The sequence below is a fragment of the Anabrus simplex genome, chromosome 2 (assembly GCF_040414725.1).
Source record: "Anabrus simplex isolate iqAnaSimp1 chromosome 2, ASM4041472v1, whole genome shotgun sequence".
In the NCBI taxonomy this organism is placed as follows: Eukaryota; Metazoa; Arthropoda; class Insecta; order Orthoptera; family Tettigoniidae; genus Anabrus; species Anabrus simplex.
Window position 1 is genome coordinate 931,954,850 of NC_090266.1, and position 20,096 is coordinate 931,974,945.

The 20,096-nt window shown below is 39.5% G+C and overlaps 1 protein-coding gene across 1 annotated transcript in view; it reads right to left on the minus strand.

Annotated features, from left to right (window-relative positions):
* Positions 1-222: 222 nt before the first annotated feature.
* Positions 223-20,096, minus strand: part of Hs3st-A (Heparan sulfate 3-O sulfotransferase-A) — a 99,844-nt gene continuing 79,970 nt past the window's right edge. Inside the window, exon 3 of the mRNA XM_067139557.2 lies at positions 223-822. Within this exon, the coding sequence (XP_066995658.1) occupies positions 223-822 (600 nt within the window). The remainder of the gene's footprint in view (positions 823-20,096) is intronic.

Below are 20,096 nucleotides of genomic sequence, written 5' to 3' on the forward strand. Positions count from 1 at the left end.
TAAAGATAATTGCGTTAACTTACTTGACCATCTATACTTTCGTTATCTGGACAGAGCTGTTTTCTCGGATGTTCTAGCTTACCAAAGGTGAAGCCAGCTGCATCGTTCGAGAGACTTAAAACAAGCCTATCTGCTTTGGAACCTGACCCCCAACGGTGCGTGTTTCTTGGCCGGCCTGTCTGTGTGTTGTGCTTTAGATTATGCGTGATGAGCATGGTAGCCTCACTCTTCCGGCCAGCCGAGATCCTCGCCTACCAGATCATAAAACCTCTGGTTATGCTCACTAAAGAACCTTCTCAACTTAGCCACGACTCCAGGATCAACTCTAGGATGCCTGCGTCCTTTACTTTCTCGCAGACATTTATCTGCTGTTTCATTCCTCAGGCAGAAGAAGCCCTTCGTGTGGTTGAAGTAGAAATTGTGCCTACCAATGCGCGGTTCAAGTCCCAGGAAACGCTCAATCCGGCGTAGCTGCGGCACGGGATCTGCTATCAACTGGTCACCATTGACTACCAGCAGCTGAGGGCGAGGAAACACCTCCAACCACCGATGCAGGAAGGTGTGGTAGAGGGAAATCGCCAGCGGCCGGTATCCAAGGTTTACTGAGCCGTCAGCACGGACTGCGAGCTGCTCAAAACTTCGCTGCGACTGGAGAACTTGTTGCTGATGTTGCTGTTGTTGGATCTGTGAGGCCACGGATGACGAGGCAGTGGCTGCATGGCTACGCAACTGCGTGTAGTCAGAGATCGCACGAGTGACGGGCTCCCGCACGATCAAGAGAAGTTTCACACTTGCATTCATTGCGCGGATCCTCTCTGGTACCTGCCAACATACACAATGAAATAATAAGACACGTTTCACATGAACAAGGCATTTCAGTATTTTTTAAAATGAAAAACTGATTTGTCAACTCTCTTTGATAATTGAATATACTCAGAATTCTATTTTCGTCTAACGGACAAATAAAGTTTCAAGGGCCTTACACAGTGTTGATGATAAAAGAATGGGTTTCTTAAAATACTGTTTTACTCCTTTCTCTGCCATTTATTTGCGTATACTGACTTCTCACTGTATTACAATGTATGTATATATATCCACCTCTTAGTCTCGTTTCCTGATACAGCGTCGGGGATGAGGTAAGATGAAATTATATGGCATGTATTTTACGGCCAGACGCCTTCCCTGACGCCAAACTCAGTCGAGGAGTTATTGAAGCTGAAATGAATGATAGTAAATAAAATTGGGTAAAGAGGTGAAAGGAATCGGCAGTGGTCTGTGAGTAGGAATTGTTGCGGCATTTGCCTGAAAGTGAAAATGTGAAACCAGAGAAAGCCATTATCAGGACAGCCGACTGTCTAATTCAATCACCGCTGATCTGCATTTAGGGCAGTCACCCAAGTGGCAGATTCCCTATCAGTTGTTTGCCTACCGGGCGAGTTGGCCATGCGCGTAGAGGCGCGCGGCTGTGAGCTTGCATCCGGGAGATAGTAGGTTCGAATCCCACTATCGGCAGCCCTGAAGATGGTTTTCCGTGGTTTCCCATTTTCACACCAGGCAAATGCTGGGGCTGTACCTTAATTAAGGCCACGGCCGCTTCCTTCCAACTCCTAGGCCTTTCCTATCCCATCGTCGCCATAAGACCTATCTGTGTCGGTGCGACGTAAAGCCCCTGGCAAAAAAAAAGTTGTTTGCCTAGACTTATCTCAAATAATTTCAAAGAATTTGGAAATTTATCGAACATCTCCCTTGTAAAATTATTCCAACCTCTACCTCCTCTTCTTATAAACGAATGTTTGCCCCAATTGTTCATCTTTGAATTCTAACCTTATCTCCTACTTTTTAAAACCACCACTCGAACTTATTCGTCTGCTACCGTCATTCCACGCCATCTCTTTAATGGCAGCTAGGAGCACACCGCGTCGTCGAGCAGATCGTCTCTTTACTCCCAATTCTGCCCAGTCCAAGCTTTGTAACATTTCTCGTAACGCTGTACTTATGTCGGAAATCACTCAGAACATATCGGGCTGATTTTCTTTAGATGTTTTTCAGTTCTCGAATCAAGTAATCCTGGTGAGGGTCCCGTACACTGGAACCATACTCTAATCGTGATCTTACCGGAGACTTATATGCTCTCTCCTTTACATCCTTACAACAAATACTAAAAAAAACCTTAACCATGAGAAGAAATCTATGACCTTTATTGACAATTCCGTTTATGAGATTACCCCATTGAATATATTCCCATACATTAATACCTACATACTTACAATGACCCCATGAGGAAATTTCACCCCACCAACGTAGCAATTAAAACTGAGAGGGTCTTTCCTATTTATGAAACTCACAACCTGACTTTTCACCCCGTTTATCATCATTACTTGGCATTCATCTTACAACGTTGTCCAGATCGTTTTGCAGTCGCTCACAAACTCTTAACTTATTTATTACTCTATACGGCATACTATCATTCTCAAAAAGCTTTATTTACTATAATTTTCTAGTTCTTTACTAATATCATATATGCAGGGTCTCTCTTATACACTCAGACCGAGAGAAGCTGTGGGTCGAATAAACAATCATTCAGTGATACAAGATACCACTCACAGTATCTCACTCTTGTGTCTGGATCAGCAGGTTATAAACATTCGGTCCGTGTAAACATGTTCGGTTTCATACGTAACAACTTTGTAGCTCTGTGTGCAGAAGAAACCTAAACCCATACTTGTGCTCATTTTGTGAGTGATTTAGTCGGTGACCGTTCAAGATTCACACAAATGTCATCTAGCTTTTCCTCTGTTTAAACTGTTCGTGTGCGCGCATGTTTTTCATTGTGCGCTGAGCGAATAGTTTCAAATTTATTTACAACTAGCGAATGTACCCGTGTTTCGCTACGGTATTCTACATTGTATTCGAATATCGAAGTAAATAGTGTACATGCAGTAAATACGATTGTTTTAAAATTGCATGTCTCGTAGCGTTATCCGAGAAAGAGCATGGAGAGGTCCCCGTACGTTGTTTCCAATGTAAAGTGTTTGTTACGGATTTGTGATATAACGGCAGGCTCACTTGCCTACTGCCATTCACAATCTAGTTGGGAAGTTTACATTATAATTGCAGGCCCCATTGCCTACTACGCGGACAGAATCGATTTGGGGAGTTTTCGTTAAAATGGCAGCCCCCCTTTCCTACTTCCAGACAGATTACAGTTGAGTTTTTATTATAATGGCAGGCAATTACCCTACTATCACTCGAAATTGAGTTGTGCAGTTATCATTATAATGCCAGGCCCATTTTCCTACTGCCAGCCAGCTTACTGCCAGTCACACCAAGTTGGTGAGTTTCCATCAAAATAGCAGGCCACTATGCCTAATGCCAGTCACATTTTAGATCAGGACATTTCTTTATAATGGCGGGCACCCTTGCCTACTGCCAAACACAATCGGGTAGGGGAGTTTTAAACAAAACTGCATGCTCACTTGCCTTCTGCAAGTCAAATCGAGAAGTGAACTATTCATTACAATTGTAGGCCTTCCTTACTAATGACAGTTACACAGGAGTTGGAGAAGGAAACCTTTCATACTGCCAGTCAAAGTCGGTGTGGGGTGTACTGATTACAATAGCAGACCCACCCTTTCTCGATTGCTACAAATCGACATCAGTGAATATATATAGATCGACATACGAAAGTATATGCGTGTTTACAATATTGAAGACCTTCATTTACCGATAAACTGCTACTAAACGTACGTCATATCGACAAAGGATTATACCATAAGACACGCCGGATTTAGTGACCTAAATGGCTGGTCTTGGGTCAGACTGAGTTAGAAACGTGGAACAGGGTAACGTTTTTGTAAGATTATCTCACATTACATTACTTTTCGGATAATTATGTGACAGCTACATACATAGTATTTGGCTCACATATGGCTACTGGGTGGGCCAATTTTCGTGAAGAGTTTGATGATTCTGTATTTCATATAAGTAATCGAAAGTATGAATTATGCATGTGAAAATTCCAAATTGACTTAACATCGACTAATAGAGAAAAATCAAACGTAAAAGGGATACAGATACGGCAAAAAGTCATAAGACCAAGGTTGTAGATCATTCCAAATTGAACGGAGATTGTGCAATCTGTTATGTGATAGGAATTTCCGAAGGTCTGCACCATCATTAAAATTGCCTGCATATTTCGATATTCTTCGGGGATAAAAAGTGAAAAATGTAATGATCTTTGATGTTTTCCGTTCGTTACAGGCTAAAACGTATAATTTTGTCAAATTTCAATTATCTTCTTTTTCTTCTGGCAGATTATGCCGCAATCTGGATTTTGGGCGAGGCGGGTAAAAATTAGGACTTTCAGGAATCTAAACCAAAAATTATGGAGATGGTCATTATTACCCCTTAAACGGAAAGCTGTAGGAAAATTTCGCCAAAATAGTCAGTGTAGAGGCACACACTCGTTACAATTTGATTTATATAGATAAGGAATCTGCTCCATGTAAAACACCTTTTGGGCTATGTCCGCTGGACTTAACCTGCAAAACTGACCATTCATGATATCTCCCTTATTAATCCTCCTGACGAAAAAATGCACATGAAAAAAAGGTTTAGAGGTGGAATTCCATCACGTTTGGTCGATTTCCAGTCAGGTTGGTCTTGTTCTGTAGCCTATATATTGTGGAAGAGTAAAATCACCATTTCGGTTCCCTATAAACCGCCAGTCCATTCCGGAACATGAAATGTTATTTACGTTTAAAACCTACCTTTGGACAGGTGGATGCTAAATATAAATTTTGGTTCGAATGTCTTCAGTAGTTTTCAAGTTGTAAGGAATACGCTTTACACGCACCCGCTCGTGAGTTAAGTCCGATGGGACTTGTACAGAAAAACGGTCCGCAAATGATATCTCCTTTATTAATCCTCGTATCGAAATGATGCACATGAGGAAAAAGGTTTAGAAATTAATTTCTACCAAGGCAGGTAGATTTAAATTAACGATGGTTGTGTATATTTTGTGGAAGTGCAAAATCACTGTTTCGGTTTCGTATAAACCCCCAGTCAGTTCAGGGATTTAGAAACAATATTTGCCCTAAAACCTATCAAGGGCAGGTGTATTCTTAATATGAGTCTTGGTGGAAATACATCCAGTAGTTTGTAGCACTCGCGTACATACGGCGTAATTAAGGAAGAAAATAATACAGTTAAGAAAGTTGAAAGTAATAGAAAATGGATTATAAATGAGGACAGCCGGATAACGACAAATATGTAAATGCCAATTGAATGTATTGGAAAATCAAATGCCCCTCAATAAATTATGCTAGTGTGAGTTATGGATATAATAAAGCGGTAACAGAGGAGAAATTTAGGTCCAGTGATTATTAGGTAAACAAATAATAAGAAGATGACTAATGGTGTTATTACTTAATCTATTTGAGGGCGGTTATAACATCCAACGATATTCCGCCAATATCCCGCAGATAGGCCGATTGACGCCTCTCTTGCCTTCTACCCAAGGAACAACGACGAATTTAAAAGCATGATGAGGAAAATGGCAATACGTTACTTCCCTGCTGGCATGCAGTCAGAGACGTTGCCATGGTAACCTGTAGGTTCGTTGTCGGTCTGTCGGTCACTCAATGCATAACATGATACCAGAGGAAATTTGTAAATTTCTCCGTCATGTGAAGAGTAAGGTAAATTATGAACATAACGAAAGTTGTTTGTAATGAAGAGACGTTTTACGTACGGTAAACGGAGTTTACAGAAAATCAATAGTATAAGAGAAAATGGAGGAAAACCATTCTGGTTTTCCTATAAACCCCCGTCTCTTCAAAGACTTTAAAATAATATGCATATTGAAACCTTCCCCGGTATGAGTATACTCTAAATATGAAGTTTGGTTGAGATCTATCCAGCCGTTTCGACGTGATAGTGAAAAAACCATTCTGGTTTTCCTATAAACTCCCCGTGTATTCAAAGATTGTAAAATGATATGCATATTGAAATCTTCCCTGGGATGAGTATACTCTAAATATGAAGTTTGGTTGAGATCTATCCAGCCGTTTCGACGTGATAGTGGAAAAACCATTCTGGTTTTCCTATAAACTTCCGGTGTATTCAAAGATTGTAAAATGATATGCATATCGAAATCTTCCCTGGGATGAGTATACTCTAAATATGAAGTTTGGTTGAGATCTATCCAGCCGTTTCGACGTGATGGTGGAAAAACAATTCTGGTTTTCCTATAAACCCCCCGTGTATTCAAAGATTTTAAAATGATATGCATATCGAAACCTTCCCCGGGATTAGTATACTCTAAATATGAAGTTTGGTTGAGATCTATCGAGCCTTTTCGACGTGATGGTGGAACAGACAAACAGACAGACAAACAGACAAAGAAACAGACACGAAACGTAAAAACCACCGATTCGGTCTTGAGTTGACCTAAAACGGATAAATATCTGAAAAATTGGCTAAACAAAAGAAATTACAGACAGCGGACCCCCTACAATTTTATTTATATAGATAAACTAGCGAATGTACCCGTGCTTCGCTACGGTATTCTACATTGTATTCGAATATCGAAGTAAATAGTGTACATGCAGTAAATAAGATTGTTTTAAAATTGCACGTCTCTTAGCGTTATCCGAGAAAGAGCATGGAGAGGTCCCCGTACGTTGTTTCCAATGTAAAGTGTTTGTTACGGATTTGTGATATAACGGCAGGCTCACTAGCCTACTGCCATTCACAATCGAGTTGGGAAGTTTACATTATAATTGCAGGCCCCATTGCCTACTACGCGGACAGAATCGATTTGGGGAGTTTTCGTTAAAATGGCAGCACCCCTTTCCTATTTCCAGACAGATTACAGTTGAGGAGTTTCTATTATAATGGCAGGCAATTACCCTACTATCACTCGAAATTGAGTTGTGCAGTTATCATTATAATGCCAGGCCCATTTTCCTACTGCCAGCCAGCTTACTGCCAGTCACACCAAGTTGGTGGGTTTCCATCAAAACAGCAGGCCACTATGCCTAATGCCAGTCACATTTTAGATCAGGACATTTCTTTATAATGGCGGGCACCCTTGACTACTGCCAAACACAATCGGGTAGGGGAGTTTTAAACAAAACTGCATGCTCACTTGCCTTCTGCAAGACAAATCGAGAAGGGAACTATTCATTACAATTGTAGGCCTTCCTTACTAATGACCGTTACACAGGAGTTGGAGAAGGAACCCTTTCCTACTGCCATTCAAAGTCGGTGTGGGGAGTACTGATTACAATAGCAGACCCACCCTTTCTCGATCGCTACAAATCGACATCAGTGAATATATATAGATCGACATACGAAAGTATATGCGTGTTTACAATATTGAAGACCTTCATTTACAGATAAACTGCTACTAAACGTACGTCATATCGACAAAGGATTATACCATAAGACACGCCGGATTTAGTGGCCTAAATGGCTTGTCCTATGATATGTCATCTATTCTTGGGTCAGATTGAGTTAGAAACGTGGAACAGGATAAAGGTTTTGTAAGATTATCTCACATTACATTACTTTTCGGATAATTATGTGACAGCTACATACATAGTATTTGGCTCACATATGGCTACTGGGTGGGCCAATTTTCGTGAAGAGTTTGATGATTCTGTATTTCATATAAGTAATTGATAGTATGCATTATGCATGTGAAAATTCCAAATGGACTTAACATCGATTAATAGAGAAAAATCAAACGTAAAAGGGATACAGATACGGCAAAAAGTCATAAGACCAAGGTTGTAGATCATTCCAAATTGAACGGAGATTGTGCAATCTGTTATGTGATAGGAATTTCCGAAGGTCTGCACCATCATTAAAATTGCCTGCATATTTCGATATTCTTCGGGGATAAAAAGTGAAAAATGTAATGATCTTTGATGTTTTCCGTTCGTTACAGGCTAAAACGTATAATTTTGTCAAATTTCAATTATCTTCTTTTTCTTCTGGCAGATTATGCCGCAATCTGGATTTTGGGCGAGGCGGGTAAAAATTAGGACTTTCAGGAATCTAAACCAAAAATTATGGAGATGGTCATTATTACCCCTTAAACGGAAAGCTGTAGGAAAATTTCGCCAAAATAGTCAGTGTAGAGGCACACACTCGTTACAATTTGATTTATATAGATAAGGAATCTGCTCCATGTAAAACACCTTTTGGGCTATGTCCGCTGGACTTAACCTGCAAAACTGACCATTCATGATATCTCCCTTATTAATCCTCCTGACGAAAAAATGCACATGAAAAAAAGGTTTAGAGGTGGAATTCCATCACGTTTGGTCGATTTCCAGTCAGGTTGGTCTTGTTCTGTAGCCTATATATTGTGGAAGAGTAAAATCACCATTTCGGTTCCCTATAAACCGCCAGTCCATTCCGGAACATGAAATGTTATTTACGTTTAAAACCTACCTTTGGACAGGTGGATGCTAAATATAAATTTTGGTTCGAATGTCTTCAGTAGTTTTCAAGTTGTAAGGAATACGCTTTACACGCACCCGCTCGTGAGTTAAGTCCGATGGGACTTGTACAGAAAAACGGTCCGCAAATGATATCTCCTTTATTAATCCTCGTATCGAAATGATGCACATGAGGAAAAAGGTTTAGAAATTAATTTCTACCAAGGCAGGTAGATTTAAATTAACGATGGTTGTGTATATTTTGTGGAAGTGCAAAATCACTGTTTCGGTTTCGTATAAACCCCCAGTCAGTTCAGGGATTTAGAAACAATATTTGCCCTAAAACCTATCAAGGGCAGGTGTATTCTTAATATGAGTCTTGGTGGAAATACATCCAGTAGTTTGTAGCACTCGCGTACATACGGCGTAATTAAGGAAGAAAATAATACAGTTAAGAAAGTTGAAAGTAATAGAAAATGGATTATAAATGAGGACAGCCGGATAACGACAAATATGTAAATGCCAATTGAATGTATTGGAAAATCAAATGCCCCTCAATAAATTATGCTAGTGTGAGTTATGGATATAATAAAGCGGTAACAGAGGAGAAATTTAGGTCCAGTGATTATTAGGTAAACAAATAATAAGAAGATGACTAATGGTGTTATTACTTAATCTATTTGAGGGCGGTTATAACATCCAACGATATTCCGCCAATATCCCGCAGATAGGCCGATTGACGCCTCTCTTGCCTTCTACCCAAGGAACAACGACGAATTTAAAAGCATGATGAGGAAAATGGCAATACGTTACTTCCCTGCTGGCATGCAGTCAGAGACGTTGCCATGGTAACCTGTAGGTTCGTTGTCGGTCTGTCGGTCACTCAATGCATAACATGATACCAGAGGAAATTTGTAAATTTCTCCGTCATGTGAAGAGTAAGGTAAATTATGAACATAACGAAAGTTGTTTGTAATGAAGAGACGTTTTACGTACGGTAAACGGAGTTTACAGAAAATCAATAGTATAAGAGAAAATGGAGGAAAACCATTCTGGTTTTCCTATAAACCCCCGTCTCTTCAAAGACTTTAAAATAATATGCATATTGAAACCTTCCCCGGTATGAGTATACTCTAAATATGAAGTTTGGTTGAGATCTATCCAGCCGTTTCGACGTGATAGTGAAAAAACCATTCTGGTTTTCCTATAAACTCCCCGTGTATTCAAAGATTGTAAAATGATATGCATATTGAAATCTTCCCTGGGATGAGTATACTCTAAATATGAAGTTTGGTTGAGATCTATCCAGCCGTTTCGACGTGATAGTGGAAAAACCATTCTGGTTTTCCTATAAACTTCCGGTGTATTCAAAGATTGTAAAATGATATGCATATCGAAATCTTCCCTGGGATGAGTATACTCTAAATATGAAGTTTGGTTGAGATCTATCCAGCCGTTTCGACGTGATGGTGGAAAAACAATTCTGGTTTTCCTATAAACCCCCCGTGTATTCAAAGATTTTAAAATGATATGCATATCGAAACCTTCCCCGGGATTAGTATACTCTAAATATGAAGTTTGGTTGAGATCTATCGAGCCTTTTCGACGTGATGGTGGAACAGACAAACAGACAGACAAACAGACAAAGAAACAGACACGAAACGTAAAAACCACCGATTCGGTCTTGAGTTGACCTAAAACGGATAAATATCTGAAAAATTGGCTAAACAAAAGAAATTACAGACAGCGGACCCCCTACAATTTTATTTATATAGATAAACTAGCGAATGTACCCGTGCTTCGCTACGGTATTCTACATTGTATTCGAATATCGAAGTAAATAGTGTACATGCAGTAAATAAGATTGTTTTAAAATTGCATGTCTCTTAGCGTTATCCGAGAAAGAGCATGGAGAGGTCCCCGTACGTTGTTTCCAATGTAAAGTGTTTGTTACGGATTTGTGATATAACGGCAGGCTCACTAGCCTACTGCCATTCACAATCGAGTTGGGAAGTTTACATTATAATTGCAGGCCCCATTGCCTACTACGCGGACAGAATCGATTTGGGGAGTTTTCGTTAAAATGGCAGCACCCCTTTCCTATTTCCAGACAGATTACAGTTGAGGAGTTTCTATTATAATGGCAGGCAATTACCCTACTATCACTCGAAATTGAGTTGTGCAGTTATCATTATAATGCCAGGCCCATTTTCCTACTGCCAGCCAGCTTACTGCCAGTCACACCAAGTTGGTGGGTTTCCATCAAAACAGCAGGCCACTATGCCTAATGCCAGTCACATTTTAGATCAGGACATTTCTTTATAATGGCGGGCACCCTTGACTACTGCCAAACACAATCGGGTAGGGGAGTTTTAAACAAAACTGCATGCTCACTTGCCTTCTGCAAGACAAATCGAGAAGGGAACTATTCATTACAATTGTAGGCCTTCCTTACTAATGACCGTTACACAGGAGTTGGAGAAGGAACCCTTTCCTACTGCCATTCAAAGTCGGTGTGGGGAGTACTGATTACAATAGCAGACCCACCCTTTCTCGATCGCTACAAATCGACATCAGTGAATATATATAGATCGACATACGAAAGTATATGCGTGTTTACAATATTGAAGACCTTCATTTACAGATAAACTGCTACTAAACGTACGTCATATCGACAAAGGATTATACCATAAGACACGCCGGATTTAGTGGCCTAAATGGCTTGTCCTATGATATGTCATCTATTCTTGGGTCAGATTGAGTTAGAAACGTGGAACAGGATAAAGGTTTTGTAAGATTATCTCACATTACATTACTTTTCGGATAATTATGTGACAGCTACATACATAGTATTTGGCTCACATATGGCTACTGGGTGGGCCAATTTTCGTGAAGAGTTTGATGATTCTGTATTTCATATAAGTAATTGATAGTATGCATTATGCATGTGAAAATTCCAAATGGACTTAACATCGATTAATAGAGAAAAATCAAACGTAAAAGGGATACAGATACGGCAAAAAGTCATAAGACCAAGGTTGTAGATCATTCCAAATTGAACGGAGATTGTGCAATCTGTTATGTGATAGGAATTTCCGAAGGTCTGCACCATCATTAAAATTGCCTGCATATTTCGATATTCTTCGGGGATAAAAAGTGAAAAATTTAATGATCTAGGATGTTTTCCGTTCGTTACAGGCTAAAACGTATAATTTTGTCAAATTTCAATTATCTTCTTTTTCTTCTGGCAGATTATGCCGCAATCTGGATTTTGGGCGAGGCGGGTTAAAATTAGGACTTTCAGGAATCTAAACAAAAAATTATGGAGATGGTCATTATTACCCCTTAAACGGAAAGCTGTAGGAAAATTTCGCCAAAATAGTCAGTGTAGAGGCACACACTCGTTACAATTTGATTTATATAGATAAGGAATCTGCTCCATGTAAAACACCTTTTGGGCTATGTCCGCTGGACTTAACCTGCAAAAACTGACCATTCATGATATCTCCCTTATTAATCCTCCTGACGAAAAAATGCACATGAAAAAAAGGTTTAGAGGTGGAATTCCATCACGTTTGGTCGATTTCCAGTCAGGTTGGTCTTGTTCTGTAGCCTATATATTGTGGAAGAGTAAAATCACCATTTCGGTTCCCTATAAACCGCCAGTCCATTCCGGAACATGAAATGTTATTTACGTTTAAAACCTACCTTTGGACAGGTGGATGCTAAATATAAATTTTGGTTCGAATGTCTTCAGTAGTTTTCAAGTTGTAAGGAATACGCTTTACACGCACCCGCTCGTGAGTTAAGTCCGATGGGACTTGTACAGAAAAACGGTCCGCAAATGATATCTCCTTTATTAATCCTCGTATCGAAATGATGCACATGAGGAAAAAGGTTTAGAAATTAATTTCTACCAAGGCAGGTAGATTTAAATTAACGATGGTTGTGTATATTTTGTGGAAGTGCAAAATCACTGTTTCGGTTTCGTATAAACCCCCAGTCAGTTCAGGGATTTAGAAACAATATTTGCCCTAAAACTTATCAAGGGCAGGTGTATTCTTAATATGAGTCTTGGTGGAAATACATCCAGTAGTTTGTAGCACTCGCGTACATACGGCGTAATTAAGGAAGAAAATAATACAGTTAAGAAAGTTGAAAGTAATAGAAAATGGATTATAAATGAGGACAGCCGGATAACGACAAATATGTAAATGCCAATTGAATGTATTGGAAAATCAAATGCCCCTCAATAAATTATGCTAGTGTGAGTTATGGATATAATAAAGCGGTAACAGAGGAGAAATTTAGGTCCAGTGATTCTTAGGTAAACAAATAATAAGAAGATGACTAATGGTGTTATTACTTAATCTATTTGAGGGCGGTTGTAAACTCCAACGATATTCCGCCAATATCCCGCAGATAGGCCGATTGACGACTCCCCTGCCTTCTACGCAAGGAACAACCACGAATTTAAAAGCATGATGAAAATGGCAATACGTTACTTCCCTGCTGGCATGCAGTCAGAGACGTTGCCATGGTAACCTGTAGGTTCGTTGTCGGTCTGTCGGTCACTCAATGCAGAGCATGATACCAGCGGAAAATTGTAAATTTCTCCGTCATGTGAAGAGTAAGGTAAATTATGAACATAACGAAAGTTGTTTGTAATGAAGAGACGTTTCACGTACGGTAAACTAAGTTTACAGAAAATCAATAGTATAAGAGAAAATGGAGGAAAACCATCCCGGTTTTCCTATAAACCCCCCGTCTATTCAAAGATTTTAAAATAATATGCATATCGACACCTTCCCCGGGATGAGCATACTCTAAATATGAAGTTTGGTTGAGATCTATCCAGCCGTTTCGAAGTGATGGTGGAAAAACCATTCAGGTTTTTCTATAACCCCCCCGTCTATTCAAAGATTTTAAAATGATATGCATATCGGAACCTTCCCCGGGATGAGTGTACTCTAAATATGAAGTTTGGTTGTGATCTATCCAGCCGTTTGGACGTGATGGTGGAAAAACCATTCTGGTTTTCCTATAAACACCCCGTCTATTCAAAGATTTTAAAACGATATGCATATCGAAACCTTTCCCGGGATTAGTATACTCTAAATATGAAGTTTGGTTGAGATCTATCCAGCCGTTTCGACGTGATGGTGGAAAAACCATTCTGGTTTTCCTATAAACTCCCCGTGTATTCAAAGATTTTAAAACGATATGCTTATCGAAACCTTTCCTGGGATAAGTATACTCTAAATATGAAGTTTGGTTGAGATCTATCGAGCCGTTTCGACGTGATGGTGGAACAGACAAACAGACAGACAAACAGACAAACTAGTTGGAAGGGATATTGTGAGAAGATGAATAAAGAAACACCGCTCCCCGAGGTATGGTCCATGATAAACAGATTTAAGAGGAAACGAACCTTCCCAAAACCACTGCGCTGCTGGATCGATGACTTTGCCGATTCCATAGCCCCACCTACAACATCATTTGATGACCCGGAATTCCCACCTACAAGCTCTTCACAAATGCCACACCGTATTCTCCTGCAGCCTTTCACCTTTCGAGAACTTACAGCAGCCCTTAAAAATACATCCAATACTGCTCCAGGAATTGACCAAATCCAATACGCCATGATAGCCCACCTTCCATTAAATGCTAAGATTATTCTATTACAACTTTTTATGGAGTTCTGGTCGCAAAGTATTTTCCCTAATGACTGGACTACACAGATCATTGTACCGATCTTGAAACCAGAGAAGGATCCAGAGGAAGCTGCTTCCTATCGAGCGATAGCTTTGTCATCTTGCGTCTGTAAGACCTTTGAAAGGCTATTAAAATTTAGATTAGAGTGGTGGTTAGAACACAACAACATCTTATCTACCTCTCAATATGGATTTCGTAAATCAAGAAGCACACTAGATAATTTAAGTCTCCTCACAACAGATATCGAGATGACCTTTCTTAAACAAGGATTCCTTACAGCTTTATTCTTAGACATATCAGGAGCCTACGATAGCGTCATTATAACAATTCTTGTTCGCAAAATGCACAGACTGGGTCTGCCCGAAGTTTATCTTCGTGGGATTCATGCCTTATTTCAACGACGTACGATATATATCCGTCGACGTGACAACTCACTCTACGGACCATGAATAGTAACGAAAGGCTTACCACAAGGTGCCATCCTTAGTCCGTTACTATACGCTCTGTATACGGCCGACCTAGACACCATATTCCAACCAAACATTAAGATCCTCCAGTATGCAGACGATATCTGCCTCTACGCGTCCTCATCCTGCTTCTGGGTCACACGATTATGGCTTGACGATGCAGCAAAGGCTCTCTCCACATGGACATTTCAAAATGGATTCAGTCTCTCGGAAGCTAAATCTTCAGTGGTAGTATTTACCAGGAAACAACAGTCAATTGCATCAACTTTCATTCGACTCGGTCCATATTCATTTCCTCTTCAGACAACAGCAAAATTATTGGGTCTGTATCTAGACAGGCGTCTGACTTGGAGTCGACATATCAACCACGTAACAACAAAATTCGGACGTGTGCTCAATGTTCTTCGAGCTGTTACTAGCACGTGGTGGGGAGCAGACCCGTCCACTATGTTAACACTCTATCGTGCCCTTCTTCGACCGGTCCTGGATTACGGAAGCGTTTTCTTCGGCAACGCACCAAAATATGTTCTTCGCAAACTTGATGTCCTTCAGTATCGGGCGATCAGGCTCTGTTTAGGAGCTATGAACTCTTCACCCACGAACGCTCTCTTAGTCGAAGCCATCGAAATGCCACTTTCAATCAGACGACAGATGCTATCAGATATATTCTTCCTACGCCGAGCTACCCAGATCAACCATCCACTTTCTACTAAAGTACATACCCTCAGTAGATTAATAAATTCATATGAGCACTTACGAAATTGTCGCACTCCACTGCTGGTGACGAGCTACCATGAACTACGGTATATTTTCCCCCTTGTGCTCAAGGGCGCCTCAGTACCTGCCTTTTGCTACGACTATGAGCTCATATCCTCACCACCGAACACTTTCTCTATATCTGATACAGTGACTGCAGGGACGAATATGAACACTTCACTCAAGGTACTCTTACAAACAGCTTGGTCAGAGTTCACATGCATCTACACAGACGGCTCCAAAACTTCAGAAGGAGTAGGATATGCTTACTATTGCCCATTAACAGCAGTTACTGAACAACGGTCCCTACCAGAGCCAACTTCCATCTACACAGCGGAAATGCTAGCAATTCAAGCAGCTATAATTTATGGTACCTCACAACAATTCCAGAAAATTCTCATCCTAACAGACTGCTTCAGCGTATTACAACGTTTAAAACAACCTGACTAGACCACAAAGACTAATAAGTACATCCTTGACATTCTGCAATTAGTAAGAAACGCAGAACTCCGAGGAATAACAGTTCACTTTCTATGGATAAAGGGACATGCTGGTATCGAACACAATGAAACAGTAGACCTCCTCGCTAAACAAAGTACAACTGCAACCAACTTACGAGCCATCCAACTCCCTTATACAGACTTTCTCCCCATTATCCGTATGAAAGCTCAAAGAAAATGGTCAACGGAATGGAATACACAGGATCTGCACAAAGGACGATATTATGCCGCACTTCAAGCTAATATCCCTAACAAACCATGGTTCGATAGCATCAAACTGGCCAGACGTCACATCACATCCCTCATACGCATGCGACTCGGACACGGATGTTACGCCGACCATCTCTACCGTATAAAAGTGTTGGACTCTCCCACGTGTGAGTATGACCCTCCGTGTGTCGCAGATTTGAACCACGTTGTATTTGTTTGTTCAAAGTACAGTGCTGCACGAACAGTAATGCTCTCAAAATGGATTAAAATTGGAACTCCATTTCCAACCAGTGTGCCAGCTCTTCTTGCTTCTGCCAACCAGAGAGTATATGCGATTTTAGCCGAATTTCTCAAAAATAGTGATCTAAATATCTAATTAGTGTCCTTTTAATTTTTATTTTTACCTCTCTTAATCAAAAATTTGTAATGGTTTTTCGTCATGTTCAGAAAAAAAAGTGTAAATCATGAACTGTGAGTGTCAGAATATCCAAGGCATATGTGTGTGAAGGAGACTGTCTCTAACCAGCGTGCCAGTTTTTCTTTCTCCTATCAAACAGAGAATGTAAGTGACTTCAGCACAATTTCTCAAATATAGCGTTTTAAATATATAATTTGTATCTTTTTGACCGCTCTTATTTTACCAGACATTTATATTGATTTTAGTCCTGTTTAAAAAAATGTAAATTTCAGAACATCCAGGAGTTTGTGAAGCGAAAGAGACTTTCAGGCGATTTTTCTGTCTGCCATTTATGTCATTTCATTCCTGTGTCTGTCATATGTATATATATTACTGTGTGACTTGTGAATTTGTAATGTTTTTTGCTGGCTGTATGGTCGATGGACCAAAAAGCCAAATAAATTAAAAAACAGACAAACAAACAGACACGAAACGTAAAAACCACCGATTCGGTCTTGAGTTGACCTAAAACGGATAAATATCTGAAAAATTGGCAAAACAAAAGAAATTACAGACAGCGGACCCCCCTACAATTTTATTTATATAGATTACTTTAATCTGTGCTCATGAAGGTGGCACTCCACCAGGAAATTGCTGAAGAAATGCATCGCGTACACATCGAGCCGACTCGTACTTAAAATAACTTTTACATACGAAAATACGGTGTTGCAATGATAACTGTCTCACCAAGTTAACAGCTGAGGTTCAGACTGGCTACTGATGAACACGTGCACACTCCTTACAAGGTCAAGAACTAACCGCGCGCTTCCCGTACAGCTGCTTAGGTATGGAAGAGTAAAAACGCCGCTGGACGGTCTGGGTTTATAAGAGAGACCCTGTATATAAGAAAACATAAAGGTCCAATAATACTGCCTTGAGGAATTTTCCTTTTAACGATTACAAGATCAGATAATGCTTCACCTATTATAAGTATCTGATTTCTGTTTTATAGAAATATAGCCATTCATTCAGTCACTCGTTTGACTAATCCAATTGCACTCAGTTTTGTTAGCTTCCCATGATCTACTCTATGAAACGTCAATAGGGATACAGTTCATTTGAACTATTAAATCTGAAATATCTGGTATGTTTTGCTGGAATCCCACAAGCTGAGCTTCGGTGGAATAACTTCTCTTAAACCCAAACTGCCTTTTATCAAACCAGTTAGTAATTCCGCAAACATGTCTACTCTAATCAGAAATAATGCTTTCTAAACACTTACATGCAACACATGTCAAGCTGACTGGGCTGTAATTATCTGATTTATGTTTATCACCTATCCTTTATACACAGAGGCTAATATAGCTGCTCTCCATTCATTTGGTATAGCTCCTTCATGCAAATTGTAATCAAATAATTGCTTCAGATATGGTGCTAAAACATATCCCAACCCACTGCCTTTAGTATCAATCTTATCAATTCCATCTGATTTTCTAGTTTTCTACTTATGTATGTTATTCTAAATAGCTTTTTTTATCGTAGGTAAATTTAAATACTTCGTTAGTATTAGTCACCTCCTCTATATGGACATTATCCTTGTAACCAACAATCATTACGTACCGTTTACTGAATACTTCTGCCTTCTCTAAATTCTCACATACACACTCCCGGTGTTCATTAAGAATTCCTTGAATGTCCTTCCTGGAACCTGTTTCTGGCTTAAAGTACAAGGAACTTCTGTAATTTTCTCTAGCCTGCTACTAGATGGATTTTCTATATTTGGAAGAAAATTATTAAAATTTTGGTCGTAAGATAATGACATTAATATGGTGATACCAACATCATATTATTATTAAGTACGCTGGCATAGCGTCTTTGAATGTAACCCACGTGAATACAGAAGTTTATGGCTGTCAATTTCCTCCCTAATTAAAGCGAATCTGATGATTGATAAATATGCATTTCTGATATATCTGGTAAACCTTGGTAATATCATTAACCTATTTTCCATGCAATAACAAACATCGAACTTCACATTAAGCTATATACCAGGGCGCCCGTTGAGGTTAGCCCAGTGCAGCTTACGTAGCAAGCATATGTCACATTGAAGCGAGAGAGCGAATACACTTTGCAGGGAAGGGAGAAGTGACGTTCGATTGTGATTACGAAACTCTCCTCCACTTCTCAGTGAAATGCTGACTGGGGTACTGAGTATTTAAAACATCCCGCTATAATCGCTTGATAAAAACAGTCAGTTTTATTTTCTTATATTTACACATTCAAAGAAAACTAACACGTTACAATCTTTGTGTTACAGTTTATAAAGATACACGGTTAAGCGTACAAGCTACGATTTACAATCTCTAGGATGGGAATGGCAGTATTTCAATTTACAAAAGTAAAATTCATGTTATTCATTCAGCAAAAAGTCATATACTTGCATAATTCAACAAGTTTACAGCTTGATTTTGCACAGTGTTGTAGTGTTGTGCAACTTTCCCTGTTCACTGAATTTCTGAAAATAATATTTAAAACTTTTCAGGCGTCCGATGATAATAGCTAGCCTCTAAATGGCAAGGGAGTTTCATTTTGGGTGAGGACATGGTTATTTACTATCCAAAATTAAAGTACAACAACCACGTAAATGTATCAACGAAATAGATGTAAAGTACTCCTTCAGGTAAATAACCCGGTATGCATGACTGGATTATTGGTGAGTTTATCAGATAAACCCAAGCAACACAAACCTCAGCTTATCCACCTTAACTCGTATTATATTAGAAATGTTTCTAAAGCACTTCTTAAAATTTAACTCTTTCCTGTATCCGGTCAAAATACGTACACAATGAACATAAAAAATGACGTGGATTAATGCGTTCTTTCTTTCATTATTTTCTGCCTCCATTGCAAACTCGGGTATCGCCGCAGTGATATCATGAGAATAATTAAGAAGAAGTTCAAGGCAGAGTAAGCCTGTATTTTATGAGTGATATGTAATAAGCAGGATTCCGAGGATAAGAGGCCCTGTAGTTCGATGGCGAGATATTTTTGTGACATGGTGTAATATTTCTGATACAGGCTGTATAAGAGGAGCGATGTACTGTAGCGATCCAGAACGATTGAAAAAAAGGCTTGTCAAATCCAAGTGAGTGCGTTATAAAGCGCATTTTAAGTACAATTTGATGTTCTCCTATGATTATGATTTTATGTAAGACCGTAGTTAACGGCAGTTAAGTCGATGTGACTATTCTTTGATACCAGCGAAGTGCATTTGGTGATAGCCGAACTCACGAACAAAATACATTCTTACACACGGTCAAGATAATACTTAATTATTGTAAATTGAATTTTATTCTATATCTTTACGAGACGAAAACATCGCGGATTGGAAACATTGCGAATGAGAGAATGAATTTTATTAGATTGAGAATTTAGTCTGTTGATGAGAATCTACTTAAACGGACAGTTCACGATGATACATGTTTGGAGTGTTGACATTGCAGGTCATTTGGAGCCTACACTCGAGTTATGCAGTGAATATCGCGATGGTTGTGATGGTTGTTTTAAGTGATATTAAGTAATATCAAGCGATATTTGAGTT